The 25,317-nt window shown below is 39.5% G+C and overlaps 1 protein-coding gene across 3 annotated transcripts in view; it reads left to right on the top strand.

Moving 5' to 3' along the window:
- Window positions 1–25,317, top strand: part of EPB41L5 (erythrocyte membrane protein band 4.1 like 5) — a 138,939-nt gene that overhangs the window by 45,709 nt on the left and 67,913 nt on the right. For 2 of the 3 annotated variants that reach the window (XM_082841829.1, XM_082841830.1), the window contains exons 11-16: window positions 15–84; window positions 4,740–4,909; window positions 6,534–6,640; window positions 7,729–7,747; window positions 13,519–13,561; window positions 13,988–14,103. In XM_082841829.1, coding sequence (XP_082697955.1) covers window positions 15–84; window positions 4,740–4,909; window positions 6,534–6,640; window positions 7,729–7,747; window positions 13,519–13,561; window positions 13,988–14,103 — 525 coding nt within the window. The remainder of the gene's footprint in view (window positions 1–14; window positions 85–4,739; window positions 4,910–6,533; window positions 6,641–7,728; window positions 7,748–13,518; window positions 13,562–13,987; window positions 14,104–25,317) is intronic. The other variant, XM_082841831.1, reaches the window with a different exon arrangement.

Consider the following 25,317-nt stretch of genomic DNA (forward strand, 5'->3'; position numbering starts at 1 on the left):
TCATATTGTTATAGGCCCAAGATAACCAGATTGGATTTTAAGAAGAATAAACTAACCTTGGTGGTTGTAGAAGATGATGATCAGGTAGGAATTATATTGTATTACATAGTTAACAGTGACTGTGTTATATGGTAACTTAAGGCTCTAAAAGGGGGAACACATGTTGTTTTATAGAGCCATAGAACAGAAACTTAGTGTAATTAATAACTTAATTAAGTAATTTCCTGCTTTAGGTCATACCATCCTAAAACTATAGTTTTCTGTCTTTACGGTTAAAGATTAAATAAAAGACTTCTCTTGTTCCTTTGTTGACAATATATCTCAAATATATAAAAATTTATATTTAAATGGCTTTAGTCCTTGATCAAAAAGATTAATCAAAAAGATCTACCTAATAAATTCTTTAATAAAGCCTTCTGTACTAAGGATTATCTTTTTTTCAGTTAAATCTAGTTCCTAATTGATAAACTCATAACAATACGAATGCATCTCAGATGAATTATGCTAAGTGTAAGAAGCCCGACTCAGGACTTCCCTTGTGACCCGGTGGTTAAGAATCCTCCCGCCGGGGCTTCCCTGGTGGCACAGTGGTTCAGAATCCACCTGCCAATGCAGGGGACACTGGTCCGGGAAGACCCCACATGCCGCGGGGCATCTAAGCCCATGCGCCACAACTACTGAGCCTGTGCTCTAGAGCCTGCGAGCCACAACTACTGAGCCTGTGTGCCACAACTATTGAAGCCTGCATGCCTAGAGCCGGTGCTCTGCCAATAAGAGAAGTCACTGCAATGAGAAGCCCGTGCACCACAAGGAAGAGTAGCCGCCGCTCGCTGCAACTAGAGAAAGTCCACACACAGCAACAAAGACCCAACGCAGCCAAAAATAAATAAATGAAATAAATTTATAATAAAAAATGAAGCCCAACTCAAGAGATTATGACTGTATGATTCCATTTATATGACAATCTAGGAAAGGCAAACCTGTAGGAATAGAGAATAGCTCAGTGATCCTTTGAGACTGGCGGTGTGAAGATGCTTCACTACAAAGGACCAGCACGGGGAATTTGGGGGGGTGAGAGAACTATTCTGTATCCTGATTTTGGTGCTGGTTGCATGATCCTCTGCATTTTCAAAACCCACAGAATTGTGAGTAAATTTTAAAAAAGTAATTTTACTGCATGCAAAGTAATAAATTTGAAATATACATATAGATGGATACAAATAAAAGGAAATAGGGGAAATGTTAAAAAGATTTGTTTGCACAGTGAAGTGTGAGTAGTGCCACTTAGCAGAACGTAAAAAAAGAAGATCCTGAAAATTAGATGAAGCAGTTACAAGTTTTTTGAAAGTTTTAAGTTATATTACTGAGATGCACGCAAAGGATTGCCCTATCACACAGGTTGGAAGAAAATCAGAGACGATAAGAGAGCATTTTAAAAAGATATCTCTCGATGGCACAGATGATCATTATGTTATCAACAAATGAGTTGCAAATGATTCAGAAGAGGCAGATTTCACATCTAAAAGCAATCTGTTTTACAAATATTTTCCTTTTTATGTAAGCACAGATGCGATTAAATGATATTTGTATGTAAATCTAAAGGAATCGTTCAAGAAGAATAAAATACAATTCTGTGTGATAAGAAAATATGGTCATAATTTAATGGGTGATACCTGTTCTTACTGGGTCATAAAATACTTGTGCATCTCACAATTGATAGCATTTTAGATTTGATCTAATACAGTATTAGCTTCTTGGATATCTTTTTGAGGATACATATAAGCAAATGTGTATATCAATTCTTTTTTTTAAAATTTATTTAATTAATTTATTTATTTTTGGCTGCATCTGGTCTTTGTTGCTGCGCGTGGGCTTTCTCTATTTGCGGTGAGCGGGGGCTACTCTTCATTGTGGTACTCGGGCTTCTCATTGCGGTGGCTTCTCTTGTTGCAGAGCACAGGCTCCAGGCACGCAGGCTCAGTAGTTGTGGTGCACGGGCTTAGTTGCTCCACAGCATGTGGGATCTTCCTGGACCAGGGCTCAAACCCATGTCCCCTGCATTGGCAGGTGGATTGTTAACAACTGCATCACCAGGGAAGTCCCCCTCAATTCTTTTTTATGCAGAGGTTGCCATACGTATATACAGGGTTCTCTACTGATCCTTTTTAAACTTTATGTTCTCACTTGGAATGTTTTCTACGTCAGTACCTAAAGTTGTTCTTCATTCTCATAAAAGCAAACTAAAATGCATAGTATTCTAGTGTATGGTGTACTCTAATTTATTTAATCAGTTCTCAATTAATTGACATTCACTCTTTTATTCACTATATATAATTAATTGGTACACTGGCAGGTAACTGTAGGATAATTTCCTAGAAGGGGGTTTGTGGGGTTGAATGGTTATGTGCATTTGTCCTGGATATAGAGAGGTCCTACCAGCTTGCATAGTTTTTAGTGTACAGGCCTATTTCCTGAGAAGGAGTTAAACACATTTGTATCTGAAAGGTAAAAAATGGAATTTCATTGTAGGTTTACATGTTATTTCTGTTATTATGAGTGATATTGAACATCTCTTCATACATTTGAGTTACCTGAGTTCCTTTTTTCTAAACTGTCTATTCCTTTGCCCATTTTTCTTTTGGGTTATTGGCTTTTTTCTTATAGGTCTTGCCCTTTGTCACAGACATTATAAATATTTTATCTAATAGTTGTTTTTCTTTCAACAGTGCTTATTGTGGGTTTTGTCATGCACTTTAAGAAATTTTAAATAGGTGAATTTATTAATCTTTCATGGCTTCTGGGTTTTGTGTCATAGAAAGTTTTTCCCTGTTTTGAGGTTATCTATTTTCTCATGTTTTTTTCTATGTGTAGTTTTTGTTGGTAAATTTCATTGAAGTGTAACATTCATTCAGATAAGTGTAAAAATAAATGTACAGCTTGTGTTGAATTCTTATGTATACTTGTATGACCAGCACCAGGATGAGGAAACAGAATTGCAGCAGAATTAAATTTCTCCTGTGCTCCGCCCCACAGGTACAGTTCCCCAAGGGTAACCACTCTCCTGGCCTGGCTTTAAGACCAGAGATTAGTTTTTGCTTATATTTTGGACTTTATGTAGATGAAACCTGGCTGACTGTTCTCTTTGTGCCTTGCTACTGTATTATTTCAGGGCTGTAGCTGTGAGCTTTCACCCCTGCTGCAGCAGGTGGTTATAGTTGGCGCATTCCTGCTGTTATATAGTATTCAGTTTTGTGAATACACTAGTATTATCCATCCTGCTGTTGATGGACATTTGAGTTGCTGTTAACTTTTGGCTAGTAAGAAGAGTGCTGCCCTGAGCCCTGGCATGTGCGTGTGTTTGGCTGTTGTGGAGGCCGCCACACTGTTTGCCAGCCTGTCTACACACTCAGCTGCACTCCCACCCGGAGTGTCTGAGAGTTCCGTTTATTCTTTGACTTGTGTTTGGAGTTCTCATTCTCATTTTACCCATTCTGGTAGTAGAATCATTTTGTGGCTTTAGTTTGCATTCCTCTGATGACTGCTTCAGTTTAACACTTATTTATATATTTATTGGATGTTTGGATAGTCTTTCTAATGAAGTGCGTGTTTAAGCCTGTTGTTGATGTTTCTGTTGGGTCGTGTGCTGTTTGTCTCATTCAAGAAGTTCTGTTTGATACAGCTAAGGTCTGAGCCATAGCTTCTCTCTTTCTTCCTCATTCTCGCAGGGTATCATTCTCATGTTTTCTAACCTGTTGTAAATATAACCACATCATGAAATGTGGTAGAATGTTTTATAAATCTACATATATATTATATATAATATACATATGTATTAGGGTGGGGTTTTTTTTGCAGCTTGCTTATTTTGCCTAAACAGGTAGACCTAGTTCATTCACTTTAACCCATGTATAGTATTCTGCAGTATGAATAAACAATACTGCATTGGTTCATTCATCTTTTATTCATTTATCTGTCTGTATAGTTTGTAAATAATATCATTGTTTACTTTATTACATTTCTCATGTTTTGGACATTTAGGGTTTTGTGCCAGTTTTTACTATTATAAATGAGACTGTGAAGAAAATCTTTGGGTGTAAATTTTGGTGTTGAGAAAGTCTTTTCCCCTAGAGATACAGGATAGCTTAGTGGTTACAAAGGTAGGCTCTGGACCAATGGTTAGGTTCAAATTCTGGTTTCCTCTCTTAGTAGCTTTGTGACATTGGGCTTAATTTCTTGAGCCTCAGTTTTCTTATCTGTGAAATGGAGATAGTGAGAGTATCTACTCATTGAAGCAATTCATGTGAAATTCTTAGAGAAGTGTCTATGAATGTTAACTAGTGTAATTAGATTCCTGTGAGTATGGTTACTATAATAGAGAATGTGGCCACTTTTAAGGCTGTTACGTATGTTGCCAGATCTTACATGAACCTTTAAATTATATTATGCATTTATCCTGAAGTATGGCAGATAAAGGCTCATTTTATGTCTCTTTGAGAAATGAGATCATGTGAGTAGAGAGAAAATAGGAAGAATCTTATATTGGCTGAGAAAATGGGCAGCTTGATTTTAACTCTGCTGTTTTATGTAGTAGCTCTAAAGAGTGTCAGAGTCTCGGGGGGCAACTAGATGCTTTATTGTTTGGTTCTTGCTCTTGCTGTGCTTGTATTCATAGCTGAATGCGAGGGGACAGGACCATTGGGGCTAATAATTACCTCTGTTAGCATGCGTTTCTTTCTCAGGGCAAAGAACAGGAGCATACGTTTGTCTTCAGACTGGATCACCCCAAAGCGTGCAAACATTTATGGAAGTGTGCTGTGGAGCATCACGCCTTCTTCCGCCTCCGAGGCCCTGTCCAGAAGCGTTCTCACCGATCGGGATTTATTCGATTAGGGTCGCGGTTTAGATACAGGTGAATGTTTATAGCTGCTTCCTCTGCCTTTCATTATTTCATAGGGGCCAGAAAATTTAGCCCAGCTTCTCATTTTACAGATGTGGAAACTAGGGCACAGAGAGGTGAAGTGGTTTGCCAGTGTTTTCCATTGGCCAAAATAAAAGAAAAAGTGGTACATATTGTTATTGTTTGTAATTTCCTGAATAGACAGGAGAATATTGTAATGGTGTAATGGATTTCATATCCCTCCTGATGTTTTTGTTTCTTCCTTTTTTCTTTTTTTTTAAGGAGTAATTAACAATTTTTCCAGTTAAAAGAAGTTTTTTTTATTGAGGTATAGTTGATTTACAATATTATGTAAGTTTTAGGTGTACAGCATAGTGATTTATAATTTTTGAATGTTATATTCCATTTATAGTTATATAAAATGTTGGTTAAGCCTACTTATTTTATACATAATAGTTTGTACCTCTTAATCCTCTACCGCATTGTGCCCCTCCCCACTAGTAACCACTCTTTTGTTCTCTGTATGTGTGACTCTGTTTCTTTTTTGTTATATTCACTAGTTTATTTTATTGTTTAGATTCCACATATAAGCGGTATCATACAGTACTTGTCATTCTCTGTCTGACTTACTTCACTTACATAATACCCACCAGGTCCATCCATGTTGCTGCAAATGGCATTATTTCATTCTTCTTTATGGCTGAGTAATATGCCATTTTGTGTGTGTGTGTGTGTGTGTGTGTATATATATATATATATATATATATACCACATCTTCTTTATCCATTTACCTGTTGATGGACATTGATGTTTGCTTTATGTATTAATCCCCAGTTTAAATCCACATAACAAGAGTTTTAAGGGGTCTCCATCCAACAGCTGGATACCATGTAGAAAAAGAGTATGATGCAGTACTGGGAAATTAATCTGGATGACATTTCTGGTCCTTATAAACCTGACGTTCCATTGTTCTTACAGACTCCTTGTTTGTTGGTCATAAGTTAGAAATGTTTTGGTTTACCTCAGAGTAGCTTATTGATGGTGAGTTTTCGGCATGTCACAAGAATCGTCAGTGTAATTTAAAGAAGGAATGGATAATATTAGTAATGTGGCATCTTCACTGTGTGTGGGGTTCATGCAAGAGAGCTTCTATTCTACTTACATTAAAAGTGGGGAGGTGTTTTCTTAGCAGAATTTAAATGGAAATGAAGGTGAGTAGGACAATAGTTTTAATATTTCTGGAAAAGTGATCTGAAAAGTATATCACAGTTAGAAAAAGTAACTTAAAATCTTGAGTTAATTGTACATCATGCATTGAGGAGTGTGGATGGGAAAGAGAAGGGAGTTCCATAAAACGACAGATATTTCAAATTTATTTATTATGTTCTTAGGTGATGTGCATGATTAAGAAAAAACAATATAATTTGTGTTGCATCTTTCACACAAGCCTAAAGAGTGAAAGAATGGTGTGGTAAAGAGAGACGTCAACACTGTTTTTCATAGGTCATTCAGGAAGGAAGTTCAGGATGGTTCTCTTGAGGAGAACCTCAGTGTAGACTTTCTCTCATTTTTGTGTATCTGACTACTGTAGGCCTCAAATTCTCTTATTCCTGTTAATATGCCTCATTTATTTTAGTGGGAAAACTGAGTATCAGACCACAAAAACCAATAAAGCAAGAAGATCAACATCCTTTGAAAGGAGGCCCAGCAAACGGTATTCTCGACGAACTCTGCAAATGCAAGGTGAAATGCAGCCCTGTTTCAAAGGAGTATTCTTCCTGGCAGTGCATCCTGTGCTGGTATTGTTGGCTGGAGAGGAGGCTGCCTCGGTCCTCTTAGTCTTTTCCAGACAACTAAAGTACTCTTCTGTACTGAATTTGGTTCTAGCATAATCAGTTTTTAAGAATACATGGGGGAAAACTGCCTATACTGTTGCTGAGATCAGACTTTATGCTAACCCCAGTTCTGACACTGTGCTGAGTTTGTGTTCAGTTTTTGTTCTTAACTATTTTAGTTCTTCTCTAGAGCAACATTTTCCCTCCGTTTTTGACTTCCAGATCTCATTCATAATAATCTGTTAAATCCCCGCAGATATATTTTAAAACATTTGTATATGATGAATAAATTTTTTATTTTGTATGTATTATAATAATATTAAAGGTTCTGTTAAGTACAGTTTTTATATTAATCATCAGTGTACATGGTACATAGACATTTCCAAATTCATAAATGTTACTTGCTGTTTGTTACTTTAATTATGTAATACAGAGAATGGTTTACTTTGACCAGTAAGCTGAAACTTGTGTTTGGTTTCAAATCTGAGTTTGTATTAAAATACAGATTGAATTTTAAGTATGCCCAATGTCAGAGTCATCACCAGTTATCCAAAAACAACTTCTGTGACCTGATGTTGGCAGTATCAGTTTTTTAAAAAACTGATTTATAGCTATAATTTTTGATGTATCTATAAATTAAATAATATGTAGCTATAAATGAAACCATTTCAATTTGTTTAAAACCCTTAGTTACCTCCTAGACTCCACTGATGATTTTTCACTGTCAGCTCACTCTAAAGGCTTGCAGATGGTTCTGTTTTTTAAAACGTATGCTCATTTTATTGCCTTACTTAAAAATTGGAGATCATTGTCATTATTTACTTGAATGGCGTGAGCCATAGAACACTTTTGTGAAGTGAAGATTTTTAAACCTGTAGTTGGGAAACAGCTTACAAAGCAATGAGTCAAGATTTACTTTTGTGAATAGTAAAGCAGTTTACCATGTTGGAGGAATCTAATGGGATGTTTTCTGTTTTTTTCTGTCGGCAAGTACAGGAAAACCTGAAGAACTCAGGTGGGTAATGTCTTGCAACTTAGGAATTGAAAACCGAATGTTTTAGTGTTTCTGTAGTTGCATCGTTAATTGAACCAATGTCTGTTGAAGGTCTGTCACAGTGTTCACTTGCCCCTGAGCACGGTGGATCTAGCAGGGAGCAGATAAACACATCATAATGCTGGGTAAAATGGACAGAAAGAAAAATAAAGCAGCTTAAAGAAAAAGTGTGGGCTTGGGTGGCTGTGCTGTTCATAATGAGAATGACATATTGTACGTTTGTTATTGGCCTGTGACTGAGGATATAAAGATGAATAAACTGTAGCCCTTGCACACAGGAAGCTCAGAGAACAAAGGTTGATTTGTACACAAGCAGTTCATTTTATTCCTGGGAGAAATCCCACTTGGTCATGGTGTACAGTCTTTCTTTATATTACATGTTGCTGGATTTGGTTCACTAGGTTTGTTGTGGATTTGTGTGTCTGTATTCATCAAAGACACTGGTCTCTAGTTTTCTTGTACTGACTGTCTTCATCTGGTTTTGGTATCAGGGTAATTCTGGCTTCACAGAATGAGTTGGGAAATGTTTCTCTCTATTTTGGGGGAAGGTTTTGTAAAGAATTCTTTAAATGTATGGTAGAATTCACCATTAAAGCCATCTTGCCTGGACTTCATTTGTGGCAAGTTTTAAAATTTCCAGTTCAGTGTCTTGTTGTAGATCTATTCATATTTCATTTTCTATCTTGAGTCAGTTTGGGAGTTTGTGTCTTTCCAGAGTTTGTCCATTTTATCTAAGTTATCTAATTTGTGGCATACAGTTGTTCATATTATTCTCTTTTCCTCCTTATTTCTATAAGCTTTGTGGTGATGTCCCCTCATTCATTTCTGATTTTAGTAATTTGAGTTTCTTTTTCACTTGGTCAGTCTAGGTAAAGGTTTTTCAGTTTTGTTGGCCTTTTCAAAGAACCAGCTTTTGGTTTCATCAATTTTATCTGTTCCTCTATTTTCTATTTTATTAATTTTCTCTCTGGTATATTATTTCACTCCTTCTGCTTGCCTTAGGTTTAGTTTTGTTTTTCTAGTGTCGTTAGGTGGAAGATTGGTTTATTAGTATATGAGATCTGTATTCCTTTTTTTTTTTTTTTGCGGTACGCGGGCCTCTCACTGCTGCGGCCCCTCCCTTTGCGGAGCACAGGCTCCGGAGGCGCAGGCTCAGCGGCCATGGCTCATGGGCCCAGCCGCTCCGCGTCATGTGGGATCTTCCCGCACCGGGGCACGAACCCACGTCCCCTGCGTCGGCAGGCGGACTCTCAACCACTGCGCCACCAGGGAAGCCCTGTATTCTTTTTTAATATAGCATTTATAGCTATTAATTTCTCTCCAAGCACCACTTTAATCATATTTCATAAGTTTTGGTATATTGTATTTTCATTTTTATTCATCCCAAATTATTTTCTAATTTCTCTTGTGATTTCTTCTTTGACCCGTTGGCTACTTGGGAGTGTGTTGCTTAATTTCGACATTTGTAGCTTAAATTTTCCCCTCTCCCCTTTTTTTTGTTTGTTGTAATTTATTCCATTGTGGTTAGAGAATGTACTTCACATGACTTTGATCCCTTTACAGTTATTGAGGCCTCTTTTATGTCCCAGCATGTAGTTCATCTTGGAAAATGTTCCATGTGCAATTGAGAAGAATGTCTGTTCTGCTGTTGAGTGTCATGTCCTATGAATGTCTATTAGGTCTGCTTGGTTTTTACTGTTGTTCACTTCTGTTTCATCACGGGTCTTGACTTAGTTCTCTCCATTATTTAGTGTGGACTATTGAAGTCTCCAATTATTGTTGTTCGGTTGTCTGTTTCTTCCTTCAATTCTTTGTGCTTCATGTATTTGGGGCTTTTTGTTAGGTGCATGTATTGTTTATAATTATTTTATCACAAAAAAATGTTCCTCTCATTCTCTAGTAACTTTTTTGTTTTGTTTTTTTAGATCAGATTTTTTAAAAGTTACTAGATTTTCTTAAATAAATGTTTCTCCACTTGATGTATGCCTTTTAATGATTTTTTTAAAGAATAATTTTCAGCAGCTACATGTTTGTTTTGCTGGGGAGAGGGTCTGCTGTTGTCCTGCAGTCACTGTTGTCCAAGTCCTCCTTCTGATGAATCAGTATTAATAGTGTCTATTACAGTGTGGAGTTTCACGTAATGCTTCTCAACCACTGTTGTACCAGAGCCTCCTGGAATGCCTGGTAAACTGTGAGATTCAGACATACTCACAAATCTAGTTTTTGTTAAAACAGTGTCTACACTCCTATATGGAGATGTGTCAGTATAACTAGAGCTTCTTCAAAAGGAGAAGTCGTTTGTTTTGGGTACTGAGTAGGGTGAGCCTCAGCTGGAGGTGTCCTATTCAGTTTTGGGTTTTTTTCCACTTAGAGAGCCATTAAAGCCAGGCTGTGATTAGTGGCTTAATCACAAAATCACTCTGCTTTTTGAGTAAGGATTCCCCTGAAGTCCCTTTAGCGGTCAGGAAGCTGTTAAAAATAAATAAGTAGGTAGAGGAGAGAGGAAGTGTGAGGGATTCTGTCCATCGTGAATTTTTATTTTTATTTTATTTTTAAATTTACTTATTTATTTATTTATTTTTGGCTGCATTGGGTCTTCGATGCTGCGTGCGGGCTTTCTCTAGTTGCGGCGAGTTGGGGCTACTGTTCATTGTGGTGCATGGGCTTCTCACTGCGGTGGCTTCTCTTGTTGCAGAGCATGGGCTCTATGCGCTCGGGCTTCAGCAGTTGTGATGCGCAGGCTCAGTAGTCATGGCTCGCGGGCTCTAGAACGCAGGCTCAGTAGTTGTGGCGCACGGGCTTCTTTGCACCGCGGCATGTGGGATCTTCCTGGACCAGGGCTTGAACCCACATCCCCTGCATTGGCAGGTGGATTCTTCCTGTGTCACGGGGGAAGTTCCGTGAATTTTTAATTAGGTAAAAAACAAAATTTTCTGCCTTTTCTGGGCTATACACTATAATTTTTCTTGGAGTTAATTTTTAAACTGTGCTTTTAAGAAGAATGGTGGAGAAATGTTAGAGGGGTTCTGTATATTTTAAAGTATTTTATTTGTTTGTTTAATGAATCATGTCTTGTTTTCCTGAAAAGGAGGCTGGGACAGAGTGTTAGAGCTTAAAGTGAAGAAGATTCCCTGATGAAGTTAGCAGAAATGTAAACAAAGCATTCAAGCGATGATACGTAGTTGAAAAATTAAGGCTTTTATTTGCAAAAGTTTGTCCTCCTTTAAATTTTTTTGAAATACAGATTTCTGACCAAAGAGTGAGTATGACTGACTATATAATCTCCTAGCATTGAGATTACTTTAACTTTAATAAGTAAATTTTATTGTGTCTTCTTGAGTGATGCTTTTTGGCTCTTTAAAACACAGCAAAAATGGAGTATTTAAGCAATGATCCTTTATTATTTTTTAGTTTGAATAATTTTTAGGAATGACGTTCAGAGGGGGACCCACTCTCCTGAAGGTTATTGAGCCCTGCCCCTAACATTGCTTGAGAGAACCTGAGCTTGCACTGGCAGGAATGCCCTTTCACTCCTGCCCTCAGAGTTCTGTTCACATGAACAGTTTTGCTCCAGTGAACCATGGCAAACGGTACTGTTAGAAAAAGCACAACTATTTGACCTAAAAAGCTTCTTGACTTTGTACTGTGCTTACTTGAATAACAGGTTTTTAAATTGGCTGATGTTAGTTTTCCTTGTACTCTTTCATTTCTTTCTAACTACTCCCTGTGAGTCTTGACTAACATAAAGTATCTTAGAAAGAGGTGACATTTTAAAGGACAGTTCACTTTTCACTTACTAGTACTTCTTGTACAGGCTTAGTGGGCAGTCTTGAAGACAGAAGAGAGAGGAAAAGAAATGGTGGAGGAGATGATGCATAGAGGGGGCAAGAGCAAAATGGGTCCGTTATTGCAGACAGTCCTTCAGAAGGGAAGCTTGGATTGGTCAGTAACGGAAGTATTTGTTCCCTTCATATTAGTGGAAGTGAAAGAGTAAGTGTAATTATGAGAAAATAGTGCTTCCTGCGTTTCAAATTGTTTTAGAACAGGGAGCTAGAATCCGGGGATCATCACTTATCATCAGCGCTTTTTTCTCATGTTGTTCTTCATCTTCTGCTTATCACCTACTGGACTTATTCCCAGTTCAAGGAGAAGCTTCAGAGCGTAACCCCTGGGGCCATAGCATAATGAGTCTAATTTCTGTACAAAGCAGGTTGGAGGAGGTTTCATTAATGTGGGGTTATGAGTTACTTAATACAGAGCGGTGTATCCTGGGAAGAACAACAAGGTTAGTAAAAGAGATTGTGCCGGATGGGTATATTCTTTACACCAGCCTTGGCAACAGATCTACACTAAACAAGATGTGTTTTTAAAGATTTCGTCGTTGGTTAGTTTTATTTGTCATTGTTCTTTGTGCTTTGCTAACATTTATTCGACCCCCTAATGCGAGTCCCATGTGAGTGAGGAAACTGCGGTTCAGAGAGCAGAGCTAGTGGCGCGGTTTGAATTAGAACCCAGGTAGTGGAGGTGCAAATTCTGGTGACTTAACTTGTAACAGAGATGTGGTTAATAAGGAATGGGGGTGTGTAGAGTGGGTTACTCCTTCTCGCCCAGCCTCTTAGCAAGGCCTCTTAATTCTTGAGCTCTTTCTTAATTGGTTGTCTTTCATCATCAGATACTTTTGTTTTTGTTCTCACTCCCCTAAGAAAGGCCCCTGGCTCCTGTGTGCACAGTCTGTTTTGTGTTTGTGAAGCCTTGCCCATTTCCTTTTACTAGAATGACGTCTTGTCTGGGTATAGTGTTCTTTGAGTGTTGCCATGGAGAATTCTGTGCCAACCTGATGCTGGCAGTGATGTGCTTTTAAATCTCCTTAGGGTACCTGAAGTATTCTCTCCTTATCGTTGAAAGTCAGTAATATAACAATAAGGAATTGAATGTATTTAATTCTGTATCTCATCTCCCTGGAACCCAGTGTTCTTGCTAGATCTGTAGATTATTTTCTCACTGTCAAGGAATTTTTTTATAACATTGAATATATTTTCAGTTACCTTAGTTGAATTTTTTACCTCAGCATACTAGTTATGCTTATGTTAGAAGGTCTGAAGTCAGTAAACTCTTTTATTTGCCTTATTCTGTGTTTTAGTATCTCATCTTTCAGTTCTTATTTCATTGAATATTTGTTCTTTTTTTTAGTTGTTCTGAGGTTTGTTTCTATTTCTTTTGTTGCATATTATATGCTGAGTTTTTTAAGTGCTTTTTTGCGGGAGTGGGAGAGGAATGAGTGCAGCCTAAACTAAAAATTTTAAAACATCTTTTAAATCATTTGGAGGAGAAGGGTATGCAGAGAAGTTTCTAACTTTAAGTTTATACTAAGGCCTTTTGAGTTATAAAATGCTAAGCTACTGCTGACACCAGAAAATCTTGAGAGGGTAGGGATATATAAAAGAAGGGATGGGTAAGGTCATGTGGGTGTTTGTGCTGAATGCCTTGAACTTAAGGGATCATTTGTGCTGTTGGTTTTATTTTGTTGTCTTTGACAGATGTTGTCCAATGAATAAACAAGATTAGTAGTGAAGTATATATCTAAAGCACAGGTAGAATATAGGTATATGGAAATAGCAAATGAGCAGAAAAGCAAGTATTTGCCTGCAAAAGCAGGTGTTTTCTGGACATCTTACATTCTTAGTTTTAGGTACCCATGGTAATTTTTTCTTTATTTTTTTCCCCCATTACAGTGTTCACAGTAATGTTTCAGCTCAGAGTAATGGCTCCCGACAGGTAAGACAATATTGAGCTTCTAAAGCACTGGAACAGTGTAGTTAATTATGACAAACAATAGTATTATTAGTTGAGTTGTTCTTAGTGGTATAATCTCGGGAAAGTTCTGTGCATTTTCGTTTTCTTATCTGTAAAATAGCTCAGTAATGTGTGACCTGTTATTTTATTCTAAGACGTTACCATAGAACAGATGTAATGTTATAATGAAACATTTTCTGTCCCTGTAAAATAAATAAAATACTGATATTCAGTTAGATTATTATCTATCCCAAGGATGGTGTATAACATTCAAGCATTTGTTTTTTGCTCTCTTTACTATTATATCTGTTCACTATGTAGATAGTATTCCATTTTAATGTTCCATTTAGTGGTGAAGAGATCTTTTATCTAGGCAGAATAGATGATTTTTATAATTTGTGTCCAAAGGCTTGGGGTGTGAGATCCGCTGTGCCTGTGATTCCTTCCGTTCCCTCTGGTCCTTTGCTCGTGCAAGTTGAGAATCCTCCAAGGAGTCCCGGAGCAGACCAGCATGACAAGAAACGGTTTGTTCACTCATTGAGCCAAAATAAAGCACCGCTTGCCTAAGGGCGTTCTGAGCCCCCGGCTGTAGAGTACTTTAAATATGTTTGAAAGCAAATTACTCATATTTGTAAGCTGAAAAGAAGCACGTTATGGAGCTGTCACGTTGGGGTAGGTAAGGCTGTGGATGAAGCAAGGAGACAGTCGCCTAAATGAGGCACATCAGACAGCCCCCCCCCCCCCACTCTGGTTAGCATGAGCTGGGCGTGGTGGCGCTTCTCTGTTGGAAAGGACTTCAGTGCTAGTCGGTAGGGCCTTTTCCCAGACCCCTAAGGGCAATGTATTCGCTACACGATGCTACTGCTTTGGGTGTGTCTTCTTCATTAAAGACTGAAGATAAAGCCAAAACAGAAACGTGATTATAGTCCAATGAAACAAAGCAGGAAATACTCCATTGTGGGGGCGGGGAGAAATAATCTAATGACAGAGAAGATACTTCATTTGTTTAGATTATGTATTGTATTAGATTGTATTAGATTGTATTAGATTGTATTAGATTATGGATACTTTGTGGCTTATTGGGGTTAATCAGTGGGGTTCATCGTTTCCCAAATGAATGTATGTGGCTTGGGGGCTGCTGGGGAATTATTTGATTGAATGGTCATGTCGGTTGCATCATCTGTTCAAGTTTTGTGTCTGTTTATGAAATGAACTTTGATAATTCATAGGATTTTTTTCTTTTTCTCTTGCTCTTAGTTTGTGTAGTACCTGAAATCTAATGAGTTTCTGTGGTGATCTCAAGGTGTGGGTCAGCTTTCTGTGCAACCAGCTCTTCCTTCATGGTGGTGGGTCAACAGTGGTTGGTGATTATTTTCAGTCTTTGCTATGTAATTGTTTTTCACTATTATTTTGGCTTAACTAACTGCAAGGTGCTTTGCTTTTGATGATTGGGCATATTTTTACTTCAGTTCCAAATAACTTGATGAGTTTCTGAGATGGAGGGGATTCCCCACCTTGTTTTCCGTTATCCTCTTTTTTCCCTCCCCCCACCGTGTTTTCCGTTATCCTCTTTTTCCCCTCCCACCGCCGCCCCCCCCCCCCCGGGTTTTCCATTATCCTCTTTTTTTCCTCGCACCCCCGTTTTCCGTTATCCGCTTTTTTCCCTCCCCCACCCCGGGTTTTCCGTTATCCTCTTTTTTCCTCCCACCCCCCCCCCCCGTTTTCCTCTTTTTTCCCTCCCCCCCTATTTTCCGTTATCCTCTTTTTTTCCTCGCACCCCCGTTTCCCGTTATCCTCTCTCTTCCCTCCCCTCCTGTTTTCCATTATCCTCTTTTTGCCCTTTCTCCTTGAGAGTGTGGTGGGGGTAGTGTGTATGTGTGTGTGTGCATGTGGGCACACGCTTAAAGTATAAGCAGTGAGGCTTCTGAATGTCACATTTTAGTCTTTATTTTTTTAAGCCATTAAGAACAGTGTTTTCAGTTTCTACTGAAGACGCAGCTCCAGTAATGTTACCACCAAGTCTTATTGGCAAGGAGACATAGAGCTGAAACTTCAACTAAAAAAGAGCTCATTTAATATGTGCTTACCTCTTAGATTAATATGGAATGAGAGTCTCGTTTTGTTTGCATCTGTATTATGACACTAAATCTTTTTAGTTTTCCAGTTTTAATTGGTACATATTTAGGCATTACTCAGTTCCTTTGATGCAGCCTATATAAAGAGAGAATGCTGAATCTAAGAGTATTGAATTTCAAGAAAAATGAAAAATTTGGAGCTGGGTGTCCTTCTTTATGTCATTGTACTGAGGCCTCCTTTGTGGAAATGGAGCAAAATGGTGACCCTCAGGCCCAGGGAGCCTCAGTGTGTGGCAGCAGGCATGGGACTGAGTACGGAGCTGGCCTGTCTCGGAGCTGACGGGTTCCCCAGCCTTAACCTAACATGCATTCTGCGTTTCAGCCTTTGTTTCTGCATGGTTTGATTCTTATTAATACTTTCACATGAATTATAACAGTCCTCCTTTAGAAAGTGGTACATGAATAAAATTTGGAAATGCTCCCTAGGTTTGGACAGTTGGGCAGAATAGTGGACAATTCTATTTCTGGCAGATAACTTTTAACCAGTTTAGTCTAAACCTACTCCCTGTTCGGTTCTTTAGCTTTTTCTTGCCATCTTCTAAATGACACCATTATTTCAGTGAATGATTTGGTATGTCAGTAACCTAGAATTATCCAATATTTAAGCTATCTTTTGAGAATTAATGTATTTTAAATCTATAAACTATTTATAAGCAAAAACTGAATAGTATTTGGAAAAGCTTGCATATGTAGGGGAGAGCATAAACCTAATTTAACTTTCTAAATTTTCAGAGACCCTATATTGAAGGTTGTGAGTTTTATGGGTTAGATCTGATGAATAGCTTGTATTTCAGTTGAAGGAAAGATGATAATTTTATTGTAAAAAAAAAGAAGCTTCCAAGTTTGTTCTGAAAACCTTTTAGCTAATTTATTTTCAGTTTCCTTAAGGAAAAAAAGGTGAAGATTCATGTTTTGGTTGAAGAGAATGTCTATTCTTAGACATTTTTATAATTGGGGTGATGTTTTTTCCTTTGTAGTTATCTTAAATATGTGCTGCCCTTTTTGTCACGTCACAAAACCTAGGCAAATGTTTTCTTTCTACTGGAGGACTCTGATGATTTCTAACCAGAAACTGCTTGTGTGCATGTGTCCCTCTCTTACTTCAATAGGCCTGTTTACAGCTGCGAGAAAAGGTATCTAAGATGCTCACTAAACTCTCCTGGAGGAGCTTAATCTCATCACATTATCTGTACCTGTTGAATTTCATGCATTAGGGAAGGCACAATGTTTCTCCATTGTTAGTTGGAAACATTGATGTCAAATTACATGGCCTCTGCTGTGAGGGGAGATTTTTTTTAATGCTCTTTCTGAATGTTGTTTCCTGGATTTCAGTTCTGTGAAGTCAGTTGATCAGGGAAATAACTTTTCACAATTGCCATTTTCTATATCTGGCTTTGTCGTAATGTAGAATTGTCCTTTCAAATACTTGAATTAAGTAGATAATAAGTATTTTTTCTTGTCTTTAGAACCTCAGACAGCATTTCTGCCTTTGATTTTTATAGCAACATCAGGGACAGATGCAGAGCGTCTTGCTCTCTGTGAGAATCCCTCTTTATTTCACTCACCTAACTGACTCTGATGGCTTATTCGTGTCTCTGTATTGACGCGTGACTTTGTGGATTTTCCCCTTTGTCGTTCTTGAGCGTCTCACTGCGCCGGGGCGTCCTTGTAGCAGCAGTGCATGCTGGTCACACAGCCTGCTTCTTTTTTACCTCTCACACCTCTTCCTGCATCTCACTAACTGTGCTCCCCTCCCACCCAACCATCCAGGCTCCCGGCTGCCGGTGACGCTGTCAACGTGGTGAAAGCCAGTGGGACACAAGGGCCTTGACCGCACCCCAGCCTGCACACAGAAACTACCCTGACCTTGTCCATGAGCACAGTGTGAAGAATGTAGGAGTCCAGCAGGATGCTCATTTTCCTGGCCCTGCAGCCATGACTGACATATGAGTGTTGAGCCTCTCAGGCCTTGGGACTCTGTTGTGCAAGTTGATGGTGTACCTTTTCTAGAGCTTATAGAGGATCGATCACATTAGGCAAATTTGGGAGAAGTTATTTTATACTGAATCACTCGTTGGGTAGTGTTGTTTGTAATTGAATTCTTCTCTGAAAGGGAAAGGGATCTGAAGACGCTATATGCCATCAGTGATGATGACAAATATTTCTGTGTTGCAAAGGGTATGTATATCATAATTTTGGAAAGGTTTTTCGTGATTTTAACATGTTAACACATCACTCGGAAGAAGTCTCAGGAGAAGGTTTGTGTTTATGAACAAGCTGCCCGTTATCACCCCCACCCCATGCCGTGCCAATAGATCGAGGTTAGCAGAATCAGACGCTGAAATCACACACAGAAGGAAGCATGTCGAGGCCTGATGCATCGGCCTCTGGTGATATTTTTATAAAACTGCTCTGATACACTATTTTTAGTATTTCTGAAGTGACTCAGGCCTTAATTTCAGTTAAGTGCCTAAGATTCTATAATTTTAATTAATGTAATTTTAAATTAAGAACTTACTTTTTAATAAACACTAGTATTTTAAAAATAGCAGAAGATCTAGAAATCACAGGAATGTGACTCATATGGAGAGAGGAGTCTGAATGGTTACTTCTGCATGATGAACTGAATAACCAGTGGTGAACTGAATGGTTATATTGCTACTGAATGGTTGTACAAGATGGAACATGTATTTACTTCTGTCTTTCACTTTTCTCATTTATCTCATGCATCTGATAGATTTCCCAGGTTTGCAAACAGCCTCGTAATCTGGCCTTGTACAACCTCTAAAATAAAATTCTGAAGCCAAAACCATATCACTTGTAATACGTAATCACTCTCACCTTTTGCATAGGTTACTATTTTTGGTCCTTTATGAACTTCAGAATGTAATTGTCCAATGTAATTGTCCAAGCTCTTTGGTTTAATTCATAGGGCAGATTAACTGGAGGAAGTATATTTCTGATGTAATGGGAAATGATGTAAGGGAACCAGTGCTTTTGTCTTTTTAGAGTTTGAAAATTTTTAACAAAATTTTCAGGCTTTTAAACTATATATATAGTCCTTTGAAGGTGTTTTATAGTCTGAGAATTCATAATACTTCAAGATAATGAAGCTTCCTTATAGACAACGTAAGCTGTTTACCGTCCTGCCCACCTCAGAGGTCAGTCTTACACATCTCTGCCAGATAAAGGTCAAGTTTCAGAGGGCCTTATTACTGGGCTCTTGGTGGCAGATACATTACAGCTTGTCAGTAGAAGACGTAAGTAAGCAGAAGTAAGTAATATTTAGGGGATGAAATTTATAGGCAGGTTTCAATCTGAATTTCTCACAGTAATAATTATTCTTTAATGCATCTAAATATGAGCAGATACACATCTTAAATAGTCCAGCTCCCTACCTCTGCAAGTCCATCATCACAGTGTGCTTACAAATGGCCACTAATGGTACCCCTCGTAATTATTTTAGACTTTACATAGCTCAGATGCTAATTGTCAAGTGTTGTCGCTGGTGATTTCTTTCTTAAAGGAATTTGAACCATAACATTTTAAGCACAGAAACTCCGATTTATGCCATTCAAGAAAAGATTTCGTGGGTATGAATATGATTAAGATCTTACTATTTCTGTAAAAGAGGCATAATAACAACACAACTTTCTGGTCTCTTAGAAAGTCCTAAAGTTTGACTTGTCTCACTTTAACATTAATCTTGAAGCCTGAAGGTCAAACTGCTGATACAGTGCCACACATGTGTCTCACCAGAATCACAACTTTGGGAAATATGGAAGGATTGTCAGAGTAAAGCTCTTCCCGTTTATATGGAAAGTGGTCATTTCTATACTTAGAATTTAAGTTAATCGATACTGTTACATTTAAGTGATGGGAGAATCACATCACGGTTTTTCTTTGTTTGAAAACCTTGTTATAAAATAGTTTATTTGTAAATTCCTGATGGTAGAAACTGGGTTGGAAGGGTGATGGGGCAAGATGGCAGCAAAGGGTGGGGGGAGAAAAGGGCTAAGCCTGAATGGTGTAGAATCAAACTTGTCTACTTTATACAAGTTCGTATGCTCCAGGATTTCATAGCAAATATTAGGAATACTTGTTGCTACTGGTATTTTCAAGATGGATATACACGTTATTTCCAGAGGTATGAAGAATTTACAGGTGGCTCAACCTAAATTAAATGAACTATCACCAATCTGTTTATACTCTGCATTTTATTCTGCCTAAAGGGGCAGTGATCACACATTCTTGATTAGGGACCTAATATACCCCAGAAGCACCTTACTTGGTTATTTACTATCCTTTTGATCCGAGGGAGCCATCAGCCTAGAATGCTAGGATCATGTGATTCACTTCAGTGCTTTGGCTAACTTAACATAATTAATTTTAACATCTTGAATTAAGTTGATTATGTTTCAACTGCATTTTTATAGACAGAGAAACTTATAGAAACAGCAAAGTTAGTCACCTTCACACTTCACACACGAAAATACATGCGCTGTTAAGATCATTATTTCTTTTGATGGTAAAAACACTTCTAAGGCATTTACCTATCCCTAAGTATAATCTAACCTTTCTGATGTTGATAGGGTAATCATAGATATACTTTTAAATGAATTTACAGAGAAAAACAAACTTTATTTGTCCTGTTACGTATATCTCAATATGTTAAAAAGCAACCAATATACAAATATTGTAATATCAGTATAATTCAAATAATTTTTAAGGGAAGAGCTTTTTTTTTTTTTTTTTTTTTTTTTTTTTTCTTCGGTACGCGGGCCTCTCATTGTTTTGGCCCTCTCCCGTTGCGGAGCACAGGCTCCGGACGCGCAGGCTCAGCGGCCATGGCTCACGGGCCCAGCCACTCCGCGGCATGTGGGATCTTCCCGGACCAGGGCATGAACCCGTGTCCCCTGCATCGGCAGGCGGACTCTCAACCACTGCGCCACCAGGGAAGCCCAAGGGGAGAGCTTTTTAATTAAAGCGTTGACCCAGAAAATGTTATTAGTTATAACACTTGGGTCATTCTTTATTGTTAAGATTGTCTAAGATGTAAAGGTGCCGTGTGAACATGTCAGGGTTATAAAACTGAAGTATCTCCTGAATGGAGGGCAGGGACACAGCTTATTTTGTAGGATAAAACAATTAGCTAAATCTTAATTATGGAAGTTTCTCTTAATTACTAGATTTTTACATATTTACTTGGTTGATATGCTAAAAAATATTTTGATTAGTAACCTTGCTTAATAACTTTCATGTGTCCTGATGTCATGTGTTTCATCTTTCCATCTTGCCAGACAGGAAGATAGATGACAGGGGTGGGGAGTTGGGGGCTGTGGTGCTTTGGGGTTTCAGGATGAAGAAGGGTTTTGTGGGAATGACTCTGGCTTTACAGACACGAGCAGACTCATCCTCAGCTTTGACCCCGTTTACTTCCATGTGTACTCACAGCTGCGAACTGAGCAAAGTGGGAAGATGGTTGTCCCACGTGAATGCAGCATGCTCTGATGGTGGGGTAGTCATTGTTTGAACCATGATGCTTTAACCGCCTTGGTCAGAACAGACCCTTCACTTGTAAATCATCGTTAATTGCTTGGAAACACCATGATTTTTTTATGTTAGGCTTTGAGTAGTGGGTTTGAAAATAATATCACATTGCGTTAATTTATTTTATATCTTTGGTACATAGGACTTATATGATTTGCAAGAATAAAATCACCTTGCGCTAATGACATTTAATCCCTTTAGCCCCACACGCCTCTTATATTTTAATACACATTATACCACACTGTCAGTTATACCTTGCTTCCAGGATTGTTGCGAATGCTTGCCTGTGAGATGCTTCTGTGTAAGGGATAGAATTTGAAGATACTTCTGTGGTGGGGAAACCCCTCTCTCCATGTGCGTCTGTCTCATGCATAAAATGTGACTTGTCAGATCTTTTCTAGATGTTGAACCGTGTGAGTTTAGGTATGGTATTCTTCCTCAGCTCCCCCTTTTCAAGAACATAAAAATTTCTCCTCCTCTCTTCATATAAATTACCTTTTACTTGAGTCACATGAAATCATGGTGAGAATTTTGCTCAGTTGACATTTGCTGTGGTAGTAAAGATACTAGGACACAGGCATGTGGAAGATGTGTTACGTAACTTCATTTCATTCTTCAGTCTTTTTTTTTTAAAAAACTTTTCTCTTGTTCATCTACTCTTTATGTCTCTCTTGGGGGGGCGGGGGGGCCTCATCGCACGGCTTACAGGATCTTAGTTCCCTGACCAGGGTTTGAACCTGCTCCCTTGGCAGTGAAAGTGCAGAGTCCTAACCCCTGGACTGCCAAGGAATTCCCTTTTGACCCTTGCTAATTTGTAATATACTAGCTGCTTTGAGCTATTTGCATTCATGGGAAGGATCATAATATTAGCCTCAGAGAATTAGTGAATTAGTAAAGAGAAAATTTCAAAAGAAATTTGGGAAAGGAAAGAATATTTCTGTGGCTTTTTAAATGACAGCGTTTTAATATTTATGCTGAAATGGAAAAACAAGCGTTCCTGCTTTTCCTGAAGGAATTGTTCTCACAGACTTTGTTTTTAGATGATTACCTAAGCCCCTGTGCTCCTAAGAACAAGCTGTGGCCTTAATTCTAGGTGAAGGTGCTTGAGTGAACTTTTTCCATTTTGTCCCTGACAGCTGGCCAGCACTCTGTTTACGCTGGCGTGGAGGAGAGATACCTGACCTGGAGCACAGCATTCTCCAGGGAGTGTGACTGAACCTCCCTCGGTGGGGTAATAAACCTGTACCTCCTCCTCTTGAAAACAGGTTCAGCAGCTGCAGACCTCATTTCTCGTTGTTGAAGGAATTCTTGTTTGTTTGTTTTTAACTAATTTTAATAAAGCAAAAAGAAATGAGATACATACCAGGGTATGGTTAGGATTTGTAAGAAGTTGCAGATTTCTTAATAAAGGTTTGGTCTACAGACACGACTGATTATTGTTAATATTAAATGAAAAATATTTTTAATTACTAGGGGTGGAGTAAAAGAAAAGAATGAAAGATAAGAGATGATACTAGGAAGAGAATTGCTGGCTTGATTTTTCTTGTGGAACTAGTTAGAGGGGTATCCAGAGAAACCATGGAAACATCCCAGCATGTAAAGTACCACTAGAATGTATATTATTACACAGAAGTTTCTTATAATAAAGTTATGTTTGTAGCCCAGCCACTAGCTTCAGTGATGATTTAATTGCAGACTTGCTAAGAGTTTGAAGATAAGACCCACTTTTAACAACTTGTATTACTAATTCTTTCTGGCTGGGGAGCAACTTCTTTCTTCCAGCAGAGCCCTTGGAAACCTTTAGAAAGACCTGGGAAGATTTGGTACCATGGGGTGTGCAGGTTATCCCTGTGGCTGGAATAGCAGTGACCAGTATTTGTGTAGGTTGGAAAGGCGTCGACTGGCCGTCTGAGGAGTTTGGATTTGGTGAAGAGGCCTGTGGCAATTATTGCAAGGTTTTAAGTGAAAGAGCTTGAGAATCTTGTATCCATATCTCCTTTTTTGATTCACCTCATTGTTTGCTGAAAATATACCAGAGCACCTCCTCCTTTCTCGCTTCCTTACACAGTCACTTACAGTCACTCCTTTGCATGGATCCTCAAATCTCAAATTTCTTGGCCCTTCTGCTATGGTACACATCTAGTTAAATTCTGGATTTAATCCTGGTTAAATCCAACTCTGCTGTGCATATAGATGGTAAATGTGAAATGCAGTATCGTTAAACAGTCCTTATTTTTTTTAAGATATATTATTTTTATTTATTTTTGGCTGCGTCGGGTCTTAGTTGCGGCACGTGGGATCTTTTGTTGTGGCGTGTGGGCTCTTCTCTAGTTGTGGAGTGCAGGTTTTCCCTCTCTAGTTGTGGCTCGCAGGCTCCAGCATGCAAGGGCTCAGTAGTTGCAGCATGCGGGCTCAGTAGTTGCGACGCACGGGCTCAGTAGTTGTGGCGCATGGGCTTAGTTGCTCCATGGCATGTGAGTTCTTAGTTCCCTGACCAGGGGTCGAACCCTTGTGCCCTGCATTGTAAGGCGGATTCTTTACCACTGAACCACCAGAGAAGCCCCTAAACGGTCTTACTTTAAATGTTGGCCATTGAGCTCAAGTTGGGGCTTCAGTGGCGCCTGAAATCCTGTCACATTTCCTTAATCTGTCGACTTTCCCACTGTGCCGGCAGTAGTTTCTCCTCTTTCAAACCCCAGCCATCCCCTCACCTCTCACTCCTCACTCCTCAGCCTCAGGTCACGCCCTGGCTTCCTGGTTCACCGAGAAGATAAGTGATGAGACGAGATCTGCTGTACCCTCCCGCCGCCTGATCAGTTAACTGCTCTCTATCAGGCGTCTGTACTTGGCCCTCCCACCTGTGCCAGGGGTGAACCGGCCCCGGCAAAGCCCCGCAGTCTGTCTCACGTGCCCTCCTGGAGATTCTGCTCACAGGGAAGCGGGAGACCCACTGGCCTCGGTCCCAGAGCCTTGTGCTTGTCTTGACCCCTGTGTCTCTCCCCATCAGCCAGCAGGTCCTGTCAGTTCTGGCTTCACAGCACGTCCATAAGCCGCTTGTCCCCGTCTCTGCTGCGCCCGACCCGTCTCCCTTTCCTCTTACCTGCCCCCCCACCGCCGCCCTTGCCTCCTTCCTGTCTCGTGTCCCCCACCACCACCACCGCCGGCAGCCACGGCGCTGGTGGCTGAGACCAGTCACGTCCCGCCTCTGCACACTCCAAACCGCAAATCACACACTGACAGAAACGTGGCTTTCCCACTCCTTGACTGCGCTCACTTTGCTCCAAAGACTCGCTCCGCCGTAGCCGGCGCATTCCATGTCTGGGCCTTTGCACTCCTCTGCCTGGGTGGCCCTCCTCGATCGCCTGTGGTTCATTCTGACACCTTCAGGCCTCCTGTCAGAGCACTTTCCTGACCTCTCTGCCCCAGTCTCATTGTCCCCCTTACCTTGCTTCACGTTCTTCTCACCTCACATCATTTTACATGCATGGTCTTTATATCCTTCAGTAGAACGTCAGCTCCATCAGTGGAGGGCACTTCGTTTACTTCTTCTCCCTGCCCGGAGCAGTCCCGGGCTCGCTGCTCCATAAACGGTAGTTGATGGATTGAGTGAATGAATGCTGAGCTCATCTTGGCAAACCTGGTGGTACAGAGTTTGTCAAAATGCTGTCCCCGGCTTCAAGAAATTTACTCCAGGTGTGGAGAAGGGCAGTTTTACAAATTACAGGTACAAGTGCTAAGTCGTTAGGCAGTAAGCAGGGTGGTAGAAGGCAGACGAGGTTGAAGCTAGAGAAGGCTTCCTGGTGGATAAATCATTATGGACCAGAGGGCTGTAGCAAAAGAAAATTTTAAAGTAGCCAAGGGCAAGGTATAGTTGAGGAATGATGAATGGGGTTGAGTAATGAGTATAGAATTCATGAGGATGTTTAGTAATAATGGCAAGCAGACATTTGAGCACTTCTGTGCCTGGCCTTGTTCTGGAGGTGTCTGGAGGTGTCGCAGTTACCACAGATGACCTGGAGCAGGTCATCTGATCCTCATAGGAATCTGTAAAAT

This window comes from Leucopleurus acutus (assembly GCF_964270905.1).
Source record: "Leucopleurus acutus genome assembly, chromosome: 6".
Taxonomy (NCBI): Eukaryota; Metazoa; Chordata; class Mammalia; order Artiodactyla; family Delphinidae; genus Leucopleurus; species Leucopleurus acutus.